Below are 16,886 nucleotides of genomic sequence, written 5' to 3'. Positions count from 1 at the left end.
ATACCCTTTTTGAACTTCTTAACTCGTTTAAACTAGTTGTAGAGTTGACGGTGCCTCCTCCTCCACAGATTTACTGAGAAACGGGAGGCTCAAGGGATGGTGCTGGTATTTGGCAATTTGCTGCCTCATTTTTTCCCATTCTCTGTTCCTTTTCTGAGGACTTCTTTGACATGTCCTGTTCACTGGAAGCTTGGAAGAACTTTCAGGACACCATGTTGCTTGTGACGTTTAATTCTCCATGCACATTTCTGTCCTTATTTTTGGCTGCCATTGCATAACTGAGATGGCTCTTGTGTAGGTGGTGAGGCAGACCACCTACACATGTGGCAGCACTAATTCTACTTCCAGTCCTTTACCTAGTGGTCCCCTTGCATGCAGTTCTTACAAAGATAGCGCTTATAGTTGGCCACCATGTGACCTGATTTGCCACAGGAGGGTCAGCATCGATTTGGTAGCCAAGGTTACACCCAATAGCAAAGCTGAAAGGAACAGTGCTCCCTTGTCATCCACTTCCAGAGCTACCTTGACCTGCTGTTCGCTGGTCCAAATCTCAAATGTGTACTTTGGTGCAGTTCCTAACCACGTTAATATATCTGGTTAGGAAGATGAGCATATCCTGGATGGGAATGTGAGGTTTATAAATTTGCAACAGGAGCATTTGGGTTGTTAGGGTAAACAATGGCTGTGCTGTGAGAAGGAGGTTGCAGGAGGTTCTACATTTTCTTGAAGTCATGAAAGAACTTCATAATAGGTCGCTATGTCCTTGAAGTCATTAAATATCCAGTGCTGAGGATGTCTTACGACAGTAGTTGTGCACAGTTTCAAATCCACATCATAATCTTCTTGATGAATAAAGTACAAATGATTGGTGTGCCTCCTTCTCTATCCGTCAACTCGAGTGGTATTATGCACTCTCCTTTGGAACATAATTAGTTGTAATCAATACCTCTGTAACGTGATCATGGTCTTGAGGTTCTGCTCTTACACACTCCTCTGGGTGCTGACGATCTGCTCTCTCATATTTCCTCATGTGTAGTACTATAAGAACCAAAGTGATTTCCACCCTTCACTAAAGAATAATGTTGCTTTTTTTTGTTCTTCTACTCTTAATGATATTGTTTCTTGTCTTTACTGTTTTCATCTTTAATCTCATCAACAGTTCTACCTCTTCACAATCTTTGTTGCTGTTGTATTTTTGAATGTTTTCTCTCCTCCAATGGATGCAGGAAAAGACCAAAGAATGCTTTGGGACCAGGGGTTATACAGCACCTAGAGCACAAATCAAAGCTTTCTAATAAAATTCCTATCTCCAAATTGAATGAAAGAGAACACTGATAATCCACAAATTGATGATTTAATGTTCATCATGCATTACAGTTTCTGTAAGTACATGAACTGCCCATCTATACCTTTTTTTGTGTATTGTTTAACACAGTACTGATTTAACAGTTAAGCTCAATCTGTACAGAATGCTTCATATATACTTTCTTATTATTCAGGAAGTTAGTGATAGTGGCTTACAGGCATATGGCTCAAGCTCAGAAATAGAGAAGGAAACAGACTGCCTGTTCTTGTGTTGTAAGTGCCAAAGGCAAAACTGAGAGAAATAAGAAACAACAATACTGGACTTGGAACAAAAATAAAGAAATAAGTAGTTATATTTCAGGTCAAGGATCAGTCTGAATAGCGAAATCTACGACTACTTTAGCGAAGAGTATGAATTTTTTACTTCAAAAATGTATTTATAACACTTTAGAACACCATTTCCAACAAAAATTACGCTGTATTATACATCTAAATTTTGTAATAAACTAATCTTACTATGGGTTTGCTTTTTCTGCGTTGTTCGTTCTCTGGTATTTTAGATACACTCCTAGTTGCCAAATACTGGTTTAGCGGCCTCGAGTCAAATTACTTCTGCTTCACTGATCGCTGCTGCATAATGTCTGGCAAATCTGTCCTACAGTGTGAAATCTAATCCCTCAGTATGATTTTTAAATAAAAGCCGCACGTTTCACACGGAGCAAAACACTCGGCATTCCAAAATCTCGCCCCTGGAATGGAACTCAGCCAGAATTGCAACATTCCATCGTCAGGATCACGTGACACGGATAAACTGCTCACGTGGCTTTTTGTTGCAAATGGCTTTTGGCTGATCCTGAATGTCACTGTGCTGATCCAAGCGGGAAGAAGCTTTCTGAACAGAGGCGGCACACAGGGTTGTCTCGTCTCTCTATATATAATATAGAAAAGTGGCGATCGCAGTATTTTGTTTGGTTCAGTGACTTCTTATTCTGGAAGCTGCTCTGCACCATGTACCACATGATAGAAGTAGCCATTCCGTCCTTCAGATATGAGGAGAGCGATCTCGAAAGAGGATACACGGTAAGGAAAGGCGGATTCTTTCCGGGACGCTGCGGAGTTACGCACATCAGTAAAAACTGGGAGCGGGACCTCCTCCTTCATTTCTTGCCTGCAAGTGCGTACGGCTCATTTCCACACGTCTGCCAATGCGTACAGACCCAGAAAGGACTCACGGCTCGGTGACGATTTGACATTTGCCAAAGCTGCTGAGCATTTGCACCACGTTGTGTATCTTTCATGTTTTTGGTCTAACTCTTGCGCTGCACGAGCACTCTCCACTGATATATAAAAGGGTTTACAGTTGTGTTCTGTTAGTTTATACCAGTCCTTGCAATTGGTGGGGGGCGGGGGAAGTTGGATTGACTACAATTTTGATCTGTGACGCTATTGTCGTATCTAGCCTTCTTCTGGACGATCCACCCTAGTGTGATTTCGAAATTGTGAATGTAATCTGGTTTGTAAATTTGGGTTCAAGCATAAATGAAATCAGTAGATTTCTACCAAACTTTTATTTACAAGGTATTGAACACCTACCTGCACTTCCTAATTTTCTCGCTACTCAAAGTCCACCGATAAGATTCTGTAACTTTTGATCGTTAGAAACATGATAATAGATCGTAGCAATTTACAAGTTTGCGAAGCCACCTCTTAAGTAAGCTTTTAAACTTTCATGAGGTAGTCCGTTCAAACTGTTAGCTGTTTTATTTTGTAGCGGAAGGTACATAAGACAGCAGTAATTAACAGACGATAAAATATTGCGTGCCACAGGCATTCTTGGTCAAACAAGATGACGAATTTCAATCCATACCACATGAACTGTACGAAAAATACCTATCGATAGAATTGCTTATTCATGCTTTTGGTTGGAAAGGATAACTTGACTTATTTAATTTAGGACAAATTACTGATAGTGTTGACAAAGATAACGGGAACTGCAGATGCTGGAGAATCCGAGATAACAAAGTGTAGAGCAGGATGAACACTGATAATGGGGATCATAAGTAAATGAAAGTGGGTTGAAAAAAAGAGCAAAGTTGCCTGAAAAGCTCAGCAGGTCTGGCAGCATTTGTGAAGGAGAAAACAGAGTTAACGTTTTGGGTCCGGTGACCCTTCCTCAGAACTGAAAATGGGTTGGTTGTGCTGAAAACAACCCCTGTCATGACAGGGCCTGGGGTGTGTAGGGGGAGGTCAAGGACATAGAAGAAGCTGTTCAGGTTCTGAAGTAATCAAACCTGATTTTGAGTCAAGAAGTTGCAGGGTTCCAAAGTGGAAAATGAGGTGCTGTTCTTCCAACTTACCCTGAGCCTCATTGGATCACTGCAGCAGGGGCAAGACAGGAATGTTGGTCGGGGTACACGGTGGTGTGTTGAAGTGGCAGGCACAAAGCGATTGCCCAGTCTGCATTTTGTTTCCTCAGTAGAGAGTGGACCTCTTTGTGAGCAGCAAATTTAGTAGATTAGATTGAGTTATGTGCAGGAAAATTGCTACTTCACCTGGAAAAGGTGTGTCTGCAGTCTGGGAGGGGAGAAGTAAACAGGCAGATGCCACACCTCCTGTGATTGCAGTGGAAGGTGCCGTGGGGCTGTGGGGATGTGTAGGGAATGAAGTAAGAATGGACCAGGGTGTCCCAGAAGGAACAGTTCTTGCAGAATGTTGATAAGGGATGGGAGGGAAGTATGTCTCTGGTGGAAGTTGGCGGCTTATGACCATTTGAATGTGGATGCTGGTGGGGTGGGAAATGAGCATCGGGGGAACCTTTGTTATTGTTATAGGAGAGAAGAAAGAAGTTGAAGACAGAAGTGCAGGAAATAGATCAGACATGGTTAAGGGCCCTGCCAGTGATGGTAGCAGGGAATCTTTAGTTGAGGCAAAAGGCGGACATTTCTGAGGCTTCCCCTGCAGAAGGTGGCATCATCAGAATGGGTGTGATGGGCACAGAAACTGGAAAATGCAATAGAGTCTTTACAGGAAGCAGGATGTGAGGATCTATATTCAAGGTAATTGAGGTGGTTGGTGGGTTTGGAGTGGATATCAGTGGCCGGTCTGTCCCCAGAAATGTAAAATAGAGAGAGGATGAGGAAGGGAAAGGAGGAGTTGGAGATGGACCAGGTGAAGATGAGAGCAGGGTGGAGATTGGAAGCAAAATTGATAAATTGAATTGATTTTTCTTTTATTTTACTAACTTCTGGTTTTGGAACTATGAGTTGCAGTTGAAATTAGAACTTCGAATAGCAGATTGATTTTAAAAACACCAAACAAAAGACTGTTGTTTTCTGTTGCAAATTGTCCTGAAAAGATAATGTAGGCTAAATACTGCTGTCAGAACACTATAGACTGTGTGACACTGAGAAATTGTTATGCTCAGGGACAGGCAGCTAGTTGAATGCTGCATTAGACACTCAAGGGAAAACAGGTGCTAGCCAGCCAACCGTAGAGATGTTGAAAAGAAACAGAAAACGAAGAGTGAACTGGCTCTGACTGGGTTTTAGGGTAGGAGGCGGTGTTGTTTCGGAAGCTGCTGGATTGAGATGCTGTTTTCAGTTTCGTGCTTGCTCGTAATTCTTCAGTTATCAACTTGTTGAAAGTTCTGAGGGGGAAAAAAAGGTCCCTAGTCTGTAAGAAATAAGTAAAAGTCTCCAGAGGTCAGTGGAAGCTATTTCACTGAGCGGTTATTTCAGAACTGAAGCAAGATATGCAGTCTTATCTACCTGTATTATAACCCATCATCAAAGGATTGCATGAAGGCCTGGTGTTCGTTATTGAAATGCTTATTGAACTGGCAAATGCGAGTTCTTTTATATTCTGTTTTAATTTATCCCTTAACTGTGTCTGAGTCTGCTAGTAAGTGGAGATTTGTATTCAAAGAAGATTGGGCTTAGATGATAGATATTAGTTAGATTGTCTTTTGCTCTTCTGGGTTGTGCTAAAGGTAAATTATTAAAAATAAATCTTGTTTTTGTTCAAATTGTATACATGATGTCCACGAGCCTTTATTTGTAAAATCTAGTTCAGTACAATTGACCAATTGTCAGGGGTCATCAAAGTTTTAATTTCACTGTGTTATAATTCCAGCGATTTTTGAGGCTGATTTTGATGTGGCTCACTATTTGTATCATTATAGTTCTGGATCAATAAATGGTGATGAATTTGAATCAGTTTTTTTTTCATTTGTGAGATGTGGGCAATGCTAGCTGGCCAGCATTTCTTGTTCATCCCTAGTTGCCTTTATGAAGGTGGTGGTGAGCTGCCTTTTTGAATTGCTGCAGTCCGCCTTCTCTGGTTTGACCCACAATACCCTTGGGGAGGAAGTTCCAGGATTTTGACAGTGAGGGAACGACGATATATTTCCAAGTCAGGATGGTGAGTGGCTTGGAGGGGAACTTAAAGGTGGTGCTGTTCCCATAAATCTGCTGCCTTTGTCCTTTTAGATGGAAGTGGTCGTGGGTTTGGAAGGTATTGGGTCAGGATCTTTGGTGAATTTCTGATGTGCATCTTGTAGATAGTACATACTGCTGCTACTGAGTTTTGGTGGAGGAAGTGAAACCTTGTGGATGTAGTGCCAATCAAGCAGCTGCTTAGTCCTTGATGGTGTCAAGCATTTTGGGTGTTATTGGAGCTGCACTCATCCAGGCAAGTGTAAGTGTTCCATCACACTCCTAAACTGGGGGACAGGGGTTGGGGAGTCAGGAGGGGAGTTACTCGATGCACTATTTGTAGCCCCTGACCTGCTGTTGTAGCCACAGTGTTTATGCAGTGAGTTCAGTTGAGTTTCTGGTCACTGTTAACTCTCAGGATATTGATAGTGGGGAATTCGGTGATGGTAACTCCATTGAATGTCCAAGGGAGAGTGATTAGATTGTCTCTTATTGGCGATGGTCATAGCCTGACATTTGTGTGGCAGGAATGTCACTTGCCATTGGTCATCTCAAGCCTTGATATTGTCCAGATCTTGTTGCGTGTGAACAGGGCCTGCTTCAGTATCTGAGGGCTCGCAGATGGTACTGAGCATTGTGCAGTCATCGGCGAACATCCCCACTTCTGACCTTTATGATGGTGGAAAGGCCATTGAAGTAGCTGAAGATGGTTGGGCCTAGGACATTACCCCGAGGAACTCCCTGTAGAGACTCCCCTGAGCTGAGATGACTGACCTCCAATAACCGTGACCATCTTCCTATGTGACCAAAACCACTGGAGAGCTTGCCCGTGATACCAGTTCTGTTGGAGCTCCTTGATACCACACTGTCAAATGCAGCCATGATGTCAAGGCTGTCACTCACCTCACCTCACTTCTGAAATTCAGCTCATGTTCGAAGCATATAATTAAGAAAGTAGAGGAGTTGCTGAGGTGAGGAACCTCTGACAGGTAGGCAGTTAATATCACAGAATTGCTACATTGCAGAAGCAGGCCATTCTGCCCATTGAGTCCAAATCAACCCTTTGAAGGGCATCCCATCCTGAACCACCCACCCCATCCTATAATCCTGCATTTCCCATAGCTAATTCTCCTAGAAACTGGATAATTTAGCATGGCTAATCTACCTAACCAGCACATCTTTGGACTGTGGGAGGAAACCAAATCAACTGGAGGAAATCCACACAGACATGGGGAGAAAGTGCACACTCGACACGGAGAGTCAACTGAGGCTGGAATTGAACCTGGGTTCCTGGTGCTGAGAGGCAGCAGTGTTAGCCACTGAGCCAGTATGCTATTACTTAGCATTATTGAGAGAAGTGGATGAGATTAGGATCTTTGCAGAATAGCAGTGAGATTGATGATGGACCTGAGTGCGATCTGAGATATGAGCAAGAGTAAGATTTATCCAGAGGTCAGAGTTAAATAACTACAGGGATCCATATGTGGATTGTTCTGGTTAGTCATGGAGCTCTGGCCTATAATTACCACATTCTGTACCATGGGAAATCCTGCACGCTCCTGGCAGTCTGGTGGTGTGTGTGAACGTGTGTATGAACCTGTGTGTGTGCTTGGAGCAGGTTGATGTATTCATGCGACTGAGAGGCTTGTGGATAGCACATTTCAGGATATGGTCACCCCACAACTTAAGGAAGTGAGGGCAGCAAAGCAATGCATGACTGTTGCACAGAAAAAGCAGACCAGGTCCAGATAGGTAGTGACAGTGGTAATGAGACCTGAGCATGGCACTGTGGGTGATCCACCTGCTTGAGGGGGGGGGGGGGGGGGATGGGGAGCGTGGTGAGGTGGTGGAGAAACAAGTGCGGAAAGGTAATAATGGTAGGCGCTGCAGTAAACAGATGCTTTTACAGCCATAAACATACTCCAGGATGATATAGTCATAGAGCTGTACAGCATGGAAACAGATCCAACTCATCCATGCCAACCAGATATCCTAAAGAAATCTGGTCCCATTTGCCAGTATTTGGCCCATATCCCTGTAAACCCTTCCTATTCAGATACCTTTTAAATGTTGTAACTGTACCAGCTTCCTCCACTTCCTCTGGCAGCTCATTCCATCCATGCACCACCCTCTGTGTGAAAAAGCTGCCGCTTAGGTGACTTTCAAGTTTTTCCACCTCTCACCTTAAACCTTTGCCCTCTAGTTTTGAACTTGCCCATTCTGGGGGAAAAAAAAATCCTTGCATATTCACCCTGTCCATCCCCGTCATGATTTTGCAAACCTCTATAAGTTCAGCCCCTTAGCCTCTGATCCTTCAGGGAAAATAGCCCCAGCCTATTCAACCGCTTCCTATAGCTGAAACCCTTCAATCCTGGCAACGCCTTGTAAATCTTTTTCTGAACCCTTTCAAGTTTCACAACATCCTTCCTATAGCAGGGAAACCAGAATTGCATGCAGTATTTTGTTTCCTCCCAGGTGCCAGAGACAAAAATTTGATTGAACATCTACAGGGCATTCTGTAGGACCAGAGTGAATAGCCAGAGATTTGGGTTCATACTGGGGCCAGTGACGTAGGAAAAAAGAGAAATGAAGTCCTGCATGCAGAATTTAGGGTGTTTGATGGGAAGTTGAAAAGCAGGATTTCAAAGCTAGTAATATCTAGATGATGTTGTATCACACACCAGCCCAGCTCTTCCGCTCCACCCACTGCATCTCAAAACCAGCCCAGCCTGTCTCTGCCTCCCTAACCTGTTCTTCCTCCCACCCCAAGCCACACCTCCATCTCCTACCTACTAACCTCATCCCACCTCCTTGACCTGTCCATCTTCCCTGGACTGACCTATCCCCTCCCTACCACCCCACCTATACTCTCCTGTCCACCTATCTTCTTTTCTCTCCATCTTCGGTCCGCCTCCCCCTCTCCCTATTTATTCCAGAACCCTCACCCCATCCCCTTCTCTGATGAAGGGTCTAGGCCCGAAACGTCAGCTTTTGTGCTCCTGAGATGCTGCTGGGCCTGCTGTGTTCATCCAGCCTCACATTTTAATATCTAGATGATTGCCAGTGCCACACAGGAGTGAGTATAGGAACCAAATAGATGAATCTGTGGCTGGAGAGGTGGTGCAGGACTTTGGATTCTTGCGGCATTGGGCCTGTTTCTGAGGGAGATGGGACCTGTATACGTTGGTTGGGTTACATCTGAACAAGAATTGGACCAATGTCCTCGTGGGGAAATTTTCTAATACTGTTAAGGTGGATTTAAATTAGATTGGCAGGAGGCTAGAATACTGACAAACCACTCAGAGGAAGAGAAATTAACATGGAATTACAAGTTAAAATATAAGTAAGTGATTCTGGAAGGCAGAAGAAACATTAGCTACATAAGAAAAAACGTGAGGAGAGCAAGGCTAATTGCAATATATCTTTATGCAAGGAGTCTGAGGAATAAGGCAGATGAGCTGATGGTGCAGGAGGCATGTGGCAGTATGGTCTCATAGCTATGACTGAGATTTTGCTGAAAGATGAATTGGCAGCTAAACATTTCTAGTTTTGGAATATTCAGACAAGACAGAGAGGAGAATTAAAGAAGAATGGGGTGGAATAAATAGGTCACAATATTGGTCAAGGAATCAGTCATAGCTGACAGGAGGAATGATCTCTTGGAAGGACCAGCACATGAGTCCATATGGTTAGAAGTGAAAAAATCACAAAAATGATATGCTGTTCAGTGTGTACTATAGTCACCCATACTGTCACAGACAGATAGCAGATCAAATATGGGATCATGTTTTACAGAAATGTTAAAAAAGGAATAATTGCAGATTTTTAACTACTTAAATGTGAATTAATGTGCAAAGTTAGGAGGGAGCAAAATTCCAAAATTGTGCCTAGGAGAAACTTTTTAGCAGAAAACCCAACATGGTTCTGGACCAATATGCCAAAAATGACGTAGATTTACATTTCATTGTCACGTGTAATGTATGGGGTACAAGAGCACAGTGAAAAGTGTACAATGTTGCCACACACATAATCTTAGGTACAGTGTATCTACCTGCAAAATCTTATTTTTATTTTTCTACTTCTGTAACAAGATTGAAAAAGTTCAGCATTACAGTCGTCTGAGTACAAAAGTAGAAAAATAAAGATTTTAAAAGTCAAACATTACAGGCTGCAGATGGCCCAAGCTTGGCTTTACCCAAGAGGACTCGCTCACTCCGGCTCTGGGCATGCATTTCCCACACTGGGCTGAGACCTGCCAATGCTCACCAGCTGCCTTTGCCACCGCTGACCTCTGTCAGACACACCAGGCTTTATTGCCATTCACAAGGCTTGGGCCCCAGCTCTGCTTCACTGCTGCTGCCATTCTTTGTCGCCAGCTGCTGCCACCATTCTGGCTTATGCAGAGCCCCGGCTTCTGTCACGACCTGTTGCTGCGTTAGATGTCGCTCTGCAGAGACCCCTTGGGAACTGCTTTACGTATCGATGAAGCCACAACACTGCTGACCACCAGAGGTCTGCCTGGGCACACCAGCCACCTCGTGGCCAACTGTCTTAAGTCGCCCAGCTGCTGTCTCCACCACCAAGCTCCCTCAGATGGTACGTAGAGAAAGGGGAAAAAAAAGCCTACAGAACTAAGAGAAAGAAAGAAAGAGGTGAGAAAAGAAGAAAGAAAAGCGATCCTGAGCAGGAGGTTATGGAATAGTTTGAAGATAGTGAGGGTTGGGTTTAGGACAGTTTGGCAAAAGGACGGGATGGTTTGGAAATGAAAGTTCTAAACAAGGAAAAGGCTAATTTTGCTAAGGTAAGATACAGTTCGGTCTAAGTGGACCAAGATAAAACTGCCAGGGCAGTTGGATGCATTCAAGTCGGAAATATCAAGAATGCAGGGCAAATATGTAAAGACAAATAGTGGTCCCAAGACTGGAGAACCAAGGGTGATGATGGTTGTTAAGATTAGGATTAAGAAAGGAAAGAAAAGCTTATGACAGATAACAAAGGATCACTATGGTAGTGTCCCGACTGGAGCATTACAAATTGCAGTGGGGGGTCTTTAAAAGGATATTAGAAAAGCAAAGAAAGTGCATGAAAAGTTGGTAGTATAATGGAAAACCCAAAGGGTTTTTGTAAAAGTATAACGAATAAGGGAGTAAGTAGGGAAAGAGGGATCATAGAGATAGTGTGTATGTGGGCTTGGAAGATGATGGCACAGTCCTCACTGAATATTTTGACACGTTTTTCATGATGAAAAAAAAGTTGATACAGTATAGACAGCAAGATTGGAGAACTAACTTGATTTGATTTATTGTCATGTGCACCTAAGTACGGTGAAAGGCTTTGTTTGTGAACTCTAAAAACTTAACTATGAAATAGTAGAAGAAATGTGACATAGATACTTGTGGGTTTAACATCATTTTTAAGTGGTGGATAAATCCACATGCCCAGATGAGATGAAGCCCAGGCTGTTTAGGGAAGCAATGGAGGAGATAATGTGGCCAGTGATTTTCACATGTTTCCTGGCACAAATGAGGTGCCAGAGGACTGAATGACTGTTAACATTGCCCCATTAATTGGAGAAAAGAAAGCGAGGATGGGACAGGAAATTACAGGCCAGTCAGTCAAATCCTTGTGGTGGGAAAGCTATTGGAAAAAGTTTTGAGGGACTGAATGTATCTCCACTTAGAGAGACATGGATTAATCAGGTTTAGTCAGCGTGGATTTGTTAAGGGATAGTCATATTCAACAAATTTGATCCAATCTTTTAAGGAGATCCCCAGGAATGTTGTTGAGGGTAATGGATTTGCTTGTGATCTATATAGAATTTAGCAAGGCTTTTGACGATGCCAAAATGTAAGAGACCATAGGATGTAGGGCAGAGTGGCACATTGGATCCAAAAATGGGTGGGAGGCAGGAAGTGGAGTGCAATGATGTTTCTGTGACTGGAAGTCTGTTTCCAGTTTGTATTCCACAGGGTTTGGTGTTGAGATCCTTGATGTTTGTGGTGTACATTAATAATTTGGACTTCAATGTAGGAGGTATCATCGAGACCTTCCGGGATGACCTGGAAATTGGTAGGATGGTAAATAAGGAGCAGGATAGCCATAAATTGTGGAAGAATATCAGTGCACTGGTAAGCTGGGTAGAGCAGTGGCAAGTGGAACTTAGCCTAGAAAAGTGAGAGGTAATGCACATGAGGAAGGCTGATGAGGCAAGGCATTATTATGAATGGTGCGACCGTGGAAAATACTGAAGATTAGAGGGAACTCGATGTACATATCCACTGCTCCCAGAAAGTAGCAGAGCAATTGAGTAAGGTAGCTAAGAAGGATACTTGCCTTTACTGCCCAAGGCATAGAGCACAAGGGGAGTGAGGTTATTGCTAGAAATGTATAAAGTACTGATTAGGATACAACTGGAGTACTATATGCAGTTCTGGCCACCATGTTATGGGAAGGTTGTGAATGTACCAAAGGGAAATGCAGAGGAGATTTACGGGATGCTGCAGGGTCTGAGCAACGAGCAAGGATTGGATAGGCTGACCTTGTTTTTCTTTGGAAGTTTAAGAGGAACATGTCAGAGATGAATAAGACTATAAGGGGTAGAGATAAGGTGGATGGGAAGACACCCTTTACTCCATCAGTAGAAGGCTCAAAAACTGCTGGCAAAGATTTTAAAGTAACAGAACAAAAAAAGAGGAACTGAAGTGAATTTCTTTTACCTAAAAAGGTGGTGTGAGCCTGGAACTTTGTGCCTGAAAGGGTGGCTCATGTCTGAAACTTTCGTAACATTTAAACAGTATTTAGATACTCACTTGCTTTGCCACAGCTTCCAGGGCTGTAGGCCAAAATCAGGAGAATGGGATTATTGTAGTCAGATCTGTGTGGAGTCAATGCCAGTTAGTGTGCCAAATGGCCGCCTTCAGTGCTGTGAGCCTCCGTGTGTTTAGGCCAGATTCAGTTAATTGGAGTTTTTTTTAAAATGTTTTAGAAGCAAATAGTCTTTCAGAGTGAATGAGCTTGATTGCTTTTGCAGTGAAATGCCAGGAGATAGCTGTCTGTTTTCCAGAAGTAAAGTTGTGGTGCTTGTACTGATGTCCCTCCCAATTAATTAGGCACATATTAATTTGGTTTGTAAACCATGTAAGTTTAAAGAATATAATTAACAACTGATCATTCTCATGATTTGTTTTACACTTGTGGAAAACACAAAGTAGTCCAGATGACATGTACTGTTACTAAGTTGGGACAGTGTGGTGAATCTGACGAATGCCCCTTTTTGCTACAGGTGGAGGATGTGGCAAAGACTAGCATGACAGAGTGGGGTCCTGGGCCGCGCCAGTTGATGCTCAATGAGTTGACTATTAAAGCGCAAATCTTCACTTTATAGGATGGAAGGCTGCCGGAGGTAGAGAAGAAATTGTGGAAGGGTGGAGTCAGAATCTTCTCCTCAGATGGATGAGTGATGTCTATGGATTGGAGAATTGCAAATGCTATATTTTTTGTAGAAGATAAGCTTCGACCAGTACAGGATATTTAATTTAACCTCAGTGGTGGAAAAGCTTCTGAAAATGATAATCCAGGTCAAAATTAACCATAATTTGGGCAGTGTAGATTAATTGGAGAAAGCCACCTTAGGTATGGTAAAGGCATGTTTTAATTAATTTCACTGGGGTTTTGATGTGACAGTAATGAAGTTCTTGTGGTGAACATGGACTTTCAAAAAGCATTATAACGCCCCATATAACAAGCTGCCAGCAATGTTGAATGAAAGGACAAGAACTTACAGGGAACAGCATTGTATCCAGTAATTTTTCGAGCAGTAGCAAAGTATTCAATGATATGAGGTTGATGTTCTGACCACTGTTCCTCTTAAGATATGCAAATAACTCAGACTCGGGGATGTGGGACAGCATCAGAGTTTGAAGATGACACAAAACCTGGAATTATTAAAAACTGCAAGGTTTGAAATGAAAGAGGTTGAGATGGAGTGGATGGATGTGTGGTAAGTTAAATTTTAATGCAAAGAGGTATGAATTGATGTTCTTCTCTAAGAAGATCTAAGGAACAACAAGATAAAATGAAGTGCGTAGTTCCAAAGAGGATACAGGCATGTAGAGATCTGAGGCTATGTGCACTCAACTCCTTCAAGGCAGGTTGAGAAAGTATTTAAAAAGGCAAAAGGATCCTGGGTTTTACAAAAATTCAAGTAATACAAAAGCAAGCGTGTTTTGATGCATCTTTAGTAAAGTGTTAGCTTGACCTAACTCAATATTGTGGCAGCACACTTTCAGAATCTTGTGAAATCTTTAGAGATTATCCGGAAAAGATTTACAAGAATGGTTTCAGGAACGAGGATGGTGGAAGCTGGAATGCTTCCAAAAGAGAGAAGTTTGAAAGGAATTTGTGAAAGCGTTCAGAAACCGAACAGAGTAATTGTTCCATTAGCAGAAGAAGAATGAAACAGAGGACACTAACTTCGGCCATCCAGTATCAGGGAGAAATTATTTCTACAGTGAATGTTCAGGATTTGGGATGCACCACTTAAGAATTTAGTGGAGGCATTTTTTTTGTAATATAAAAGCAAAATACTGTGGTTGCTGGAGATCTGAAATAAAAATGTTTTGAGGCCAATATAACGCTTCTTCAGGTTCCAAAGAAGAATCATTGGACTCCACGTTAACTCTGTTTCTCTCTCCACAGATGCTTCCAGACCTGGCACTTTCTGTTTTTACTGCAGATGTAATCATGGTTTTTAAAATTGAATTGAGAAAACACTTGAAAATTGAATTTGCGGGGTAATGGAGAAAGTTTGGAGAATAAAGTAAATTAACGTGCTCTCATCTAAAGTTGGCATGGACAAACTGACTGGTCCATTTCTATCTTTGTCGAAGTATTGAATGAAACATAGAACACAACTACTAACATAAATCCAGTTCCCAGATATGCATTATTTGACATGTCAAGGGATTGTTATTTCTCGTAGCAAGTCATATAAATATTTGAAGATAATGGAGCATTGATTGGAAACAACTGCAGGATGACATAGTCTGACTGGGAATGAGCAAGTATGTGACAAGTGGTTCTGTGGTTAAATATGAAGTAATACATTTTTGATTAAAACAAAAAAGGTTGGCCTAGAGTCAAAATAATTTCTTTCTGGAGGGTTTAGCGAGAGCTATCCAGATGTGAAGTATTAACAATTGAAAATAGGATTGTAATTTTAGAATGATGGCATAAAAGGGTACATATTTATACTGAGAGTCTTGGTTTAAAAAAAATAAATACTTCATTATTTGGAGCGAAGAAAGGTTTTAAGAGGAAAAGTTTTGAAGAGATGTGAGGTGGTGAGTAATATCATAAGCATCATATTTTGTATCTTCAGTATTATAACATTTACTGGCTGTGCCAAAAAGTATGGGGAGGTGGGGATATATTGATTAGCAATGACTAATTAGCACATGAGAGATAGCGGGGTAGGTTGTGTGCTGGATTCTGATTTAATCAGTGGGCTAGGACATGAGGGTGTGGCTGTAAGAAAGGTAAGGGGACTCAGAGGGCAGAAGCACAGGAGCCTCAGGCTTTGCAATTAGCCAACAAGTTTGGGTTAATTTCCAACTAGTTTGGATGAGAGTGAGAACTACGGCCATGGAGCTGTGGTGCAGGAAGCCATTCAAGAGGAGGCAGTAAGAAGATGTCATGGTTGTAGGGACAGTGTAGTGAGGAGGATTGACATTGTTCTGTGTAGCAAAGCACGTGATAACAAATGGCTGTGATGTCTGCTTGCTGCCAGGACTTGGGATATCTGCTCTGTTCTAGTGAAGACCTGCAGTGGGAAGTGAAAGATAGAAATATAGAATCCCTACAGTACAGAAAGAGTCCATATGGCCCATCAAGTCCGCACCGACCCTGCAGAGAGCATCTCACCCAGACCCTGTCCCCTAATCTGTCCCTGTAACCCTATGTTTACTGTGGCCAATCCACCTAACCTGCGCATCTTTGAGCTGTGGCAGGAAATCAGAGCACCCCAAGGAAAGACACGCAGACTCTGGTAGAACATCTGAACTCCACACAGAAAGTTGCCCAAGGCTCAAATCGAACTCAGGTCCCAGCATTGTGAGGCAGTAATGCTAACCACTGAGCCACCATGCCTGTCCAGTGATTGTGGCCTACAACAACGTCAAAGACATGGGTACCATTGGGGATGAGATTCTCCAGAAGGAGTACAAGAAGTTAGGTACTAAAACAAAATGCTGAATCTCAAAGACATTAATTTCTTTATTATGTGAGCCATGTGCGCATTGGTGCAGGATGAATAAGTTTAGAGAAGTGAATGTGTGACTCAAGACTGGTGAAGGAGGAGTGAGTTCTGTACCATGGAAACTGGGATCTGTACCGGTGGGAAATTTTGTACCCAAACTGTGCTGTGACTGGTAATTTTGCAAGCTGCTTAACTGGGAAAGTAAAGAGAGCTTTAAATGAAACAAGGGGAGGATGAGGGATCAAGCTCCAGTATATGTAACAATTCAAGATATAGTCCAGGTAGGACAGCAAAATGCTACCCTAGATCAAAAGACCAGAGAAGGGTGGAAAGGGACAGCAAGGGGGGGGGGGGGGGTGGGGGGAGTCAAGGCTACATGTTACAAAAGTAACAAAAAATATTAAAGGCTTTGTATCTGAATGTATAGCATTTTCAACAAAGTAAATGAATTGGTCATGTATGTGACCTGATACCAATACCAGTGATCAGGAAAGGTTATATTTGAAAATTGTGGGGTCTGTGACATTCAAGAAGAATAGGGAGCTTTGAGAAGTGGAAGCGTAGACCGTTTATTTACAGATGGTTACAGAGATAGTAGGAACTGCCGATGCTGGAGAATCTGAGACAACAAGGTGTAGAGCTCTTTGAACACAGCAGGCCAAGTAACATCAGAGGAGCAGGAAAGCTGACGTTTCGGGTCTAGACCCTTGTTCAGAAATGAAGTCTAGACCCGAAATGTCAGTCTTCCTGCTCCTCTGATGCTGCTTGGCCTGTTGTGTTCATCCAGCTCTACACCTTGTTGTCTCTTTTTACAGATGGTATTGGGGCAGTAGCTGGTGATGGTCTTGGTCTTGGTTCTGGAGATCAAGCTGTAGACTTGATTTAGGTGGAGA

At 42.6% G+C, this 16,886-nt stretch overlaps 1 protein-coding gene across 2 annotated transcripts in view; it reads left to right on the top strand.

Moving 5' to 3' along the window:
• The first annotated feature begins 2,122 nt into the window (after nt 1–2,122).
• Nucleotides 2,123–16,886, top strand: part of LOC125450902 (sorting nexin-24-like) — a 185,767-nt gene continuing 171,003 nt past the window's right edge. For both annotated transcript variants that reach the window (XM_048527269.1, XM_048527270.1), the window contains exon 1: nt 2,123–2,385. In XM_048527269.1, the coding sequence (XP_048383226.1) occupies nt 2,314–2,385 (72 nt within the window). In that variant the 5' untranslated portion in view covers nt 2,123–2,313. The remainder of the gene's footprint in view (nt 2,386–16,886) is intronic.

This window comes from Stegostoma tigrinum, chromosome 3, assembly GCF_030684315.1.
Source record: "Stegostoma tigrinum isolate sSteTig4 chromosome 3, sSteTig4.hap1, whole genome shotgun sequence".
Lineage (NCBI taxonomy): Eukaryota > Metazoa > Chordata > Chondrichthyes > Orectolobiformes > Stegostomatidae > Stegostoma > Stegostoma tigrinum.
Note: the sequence above shows the minus strand (reverse complement) of the source record. Positions and strands in the feature narration are given on the sequence as shown.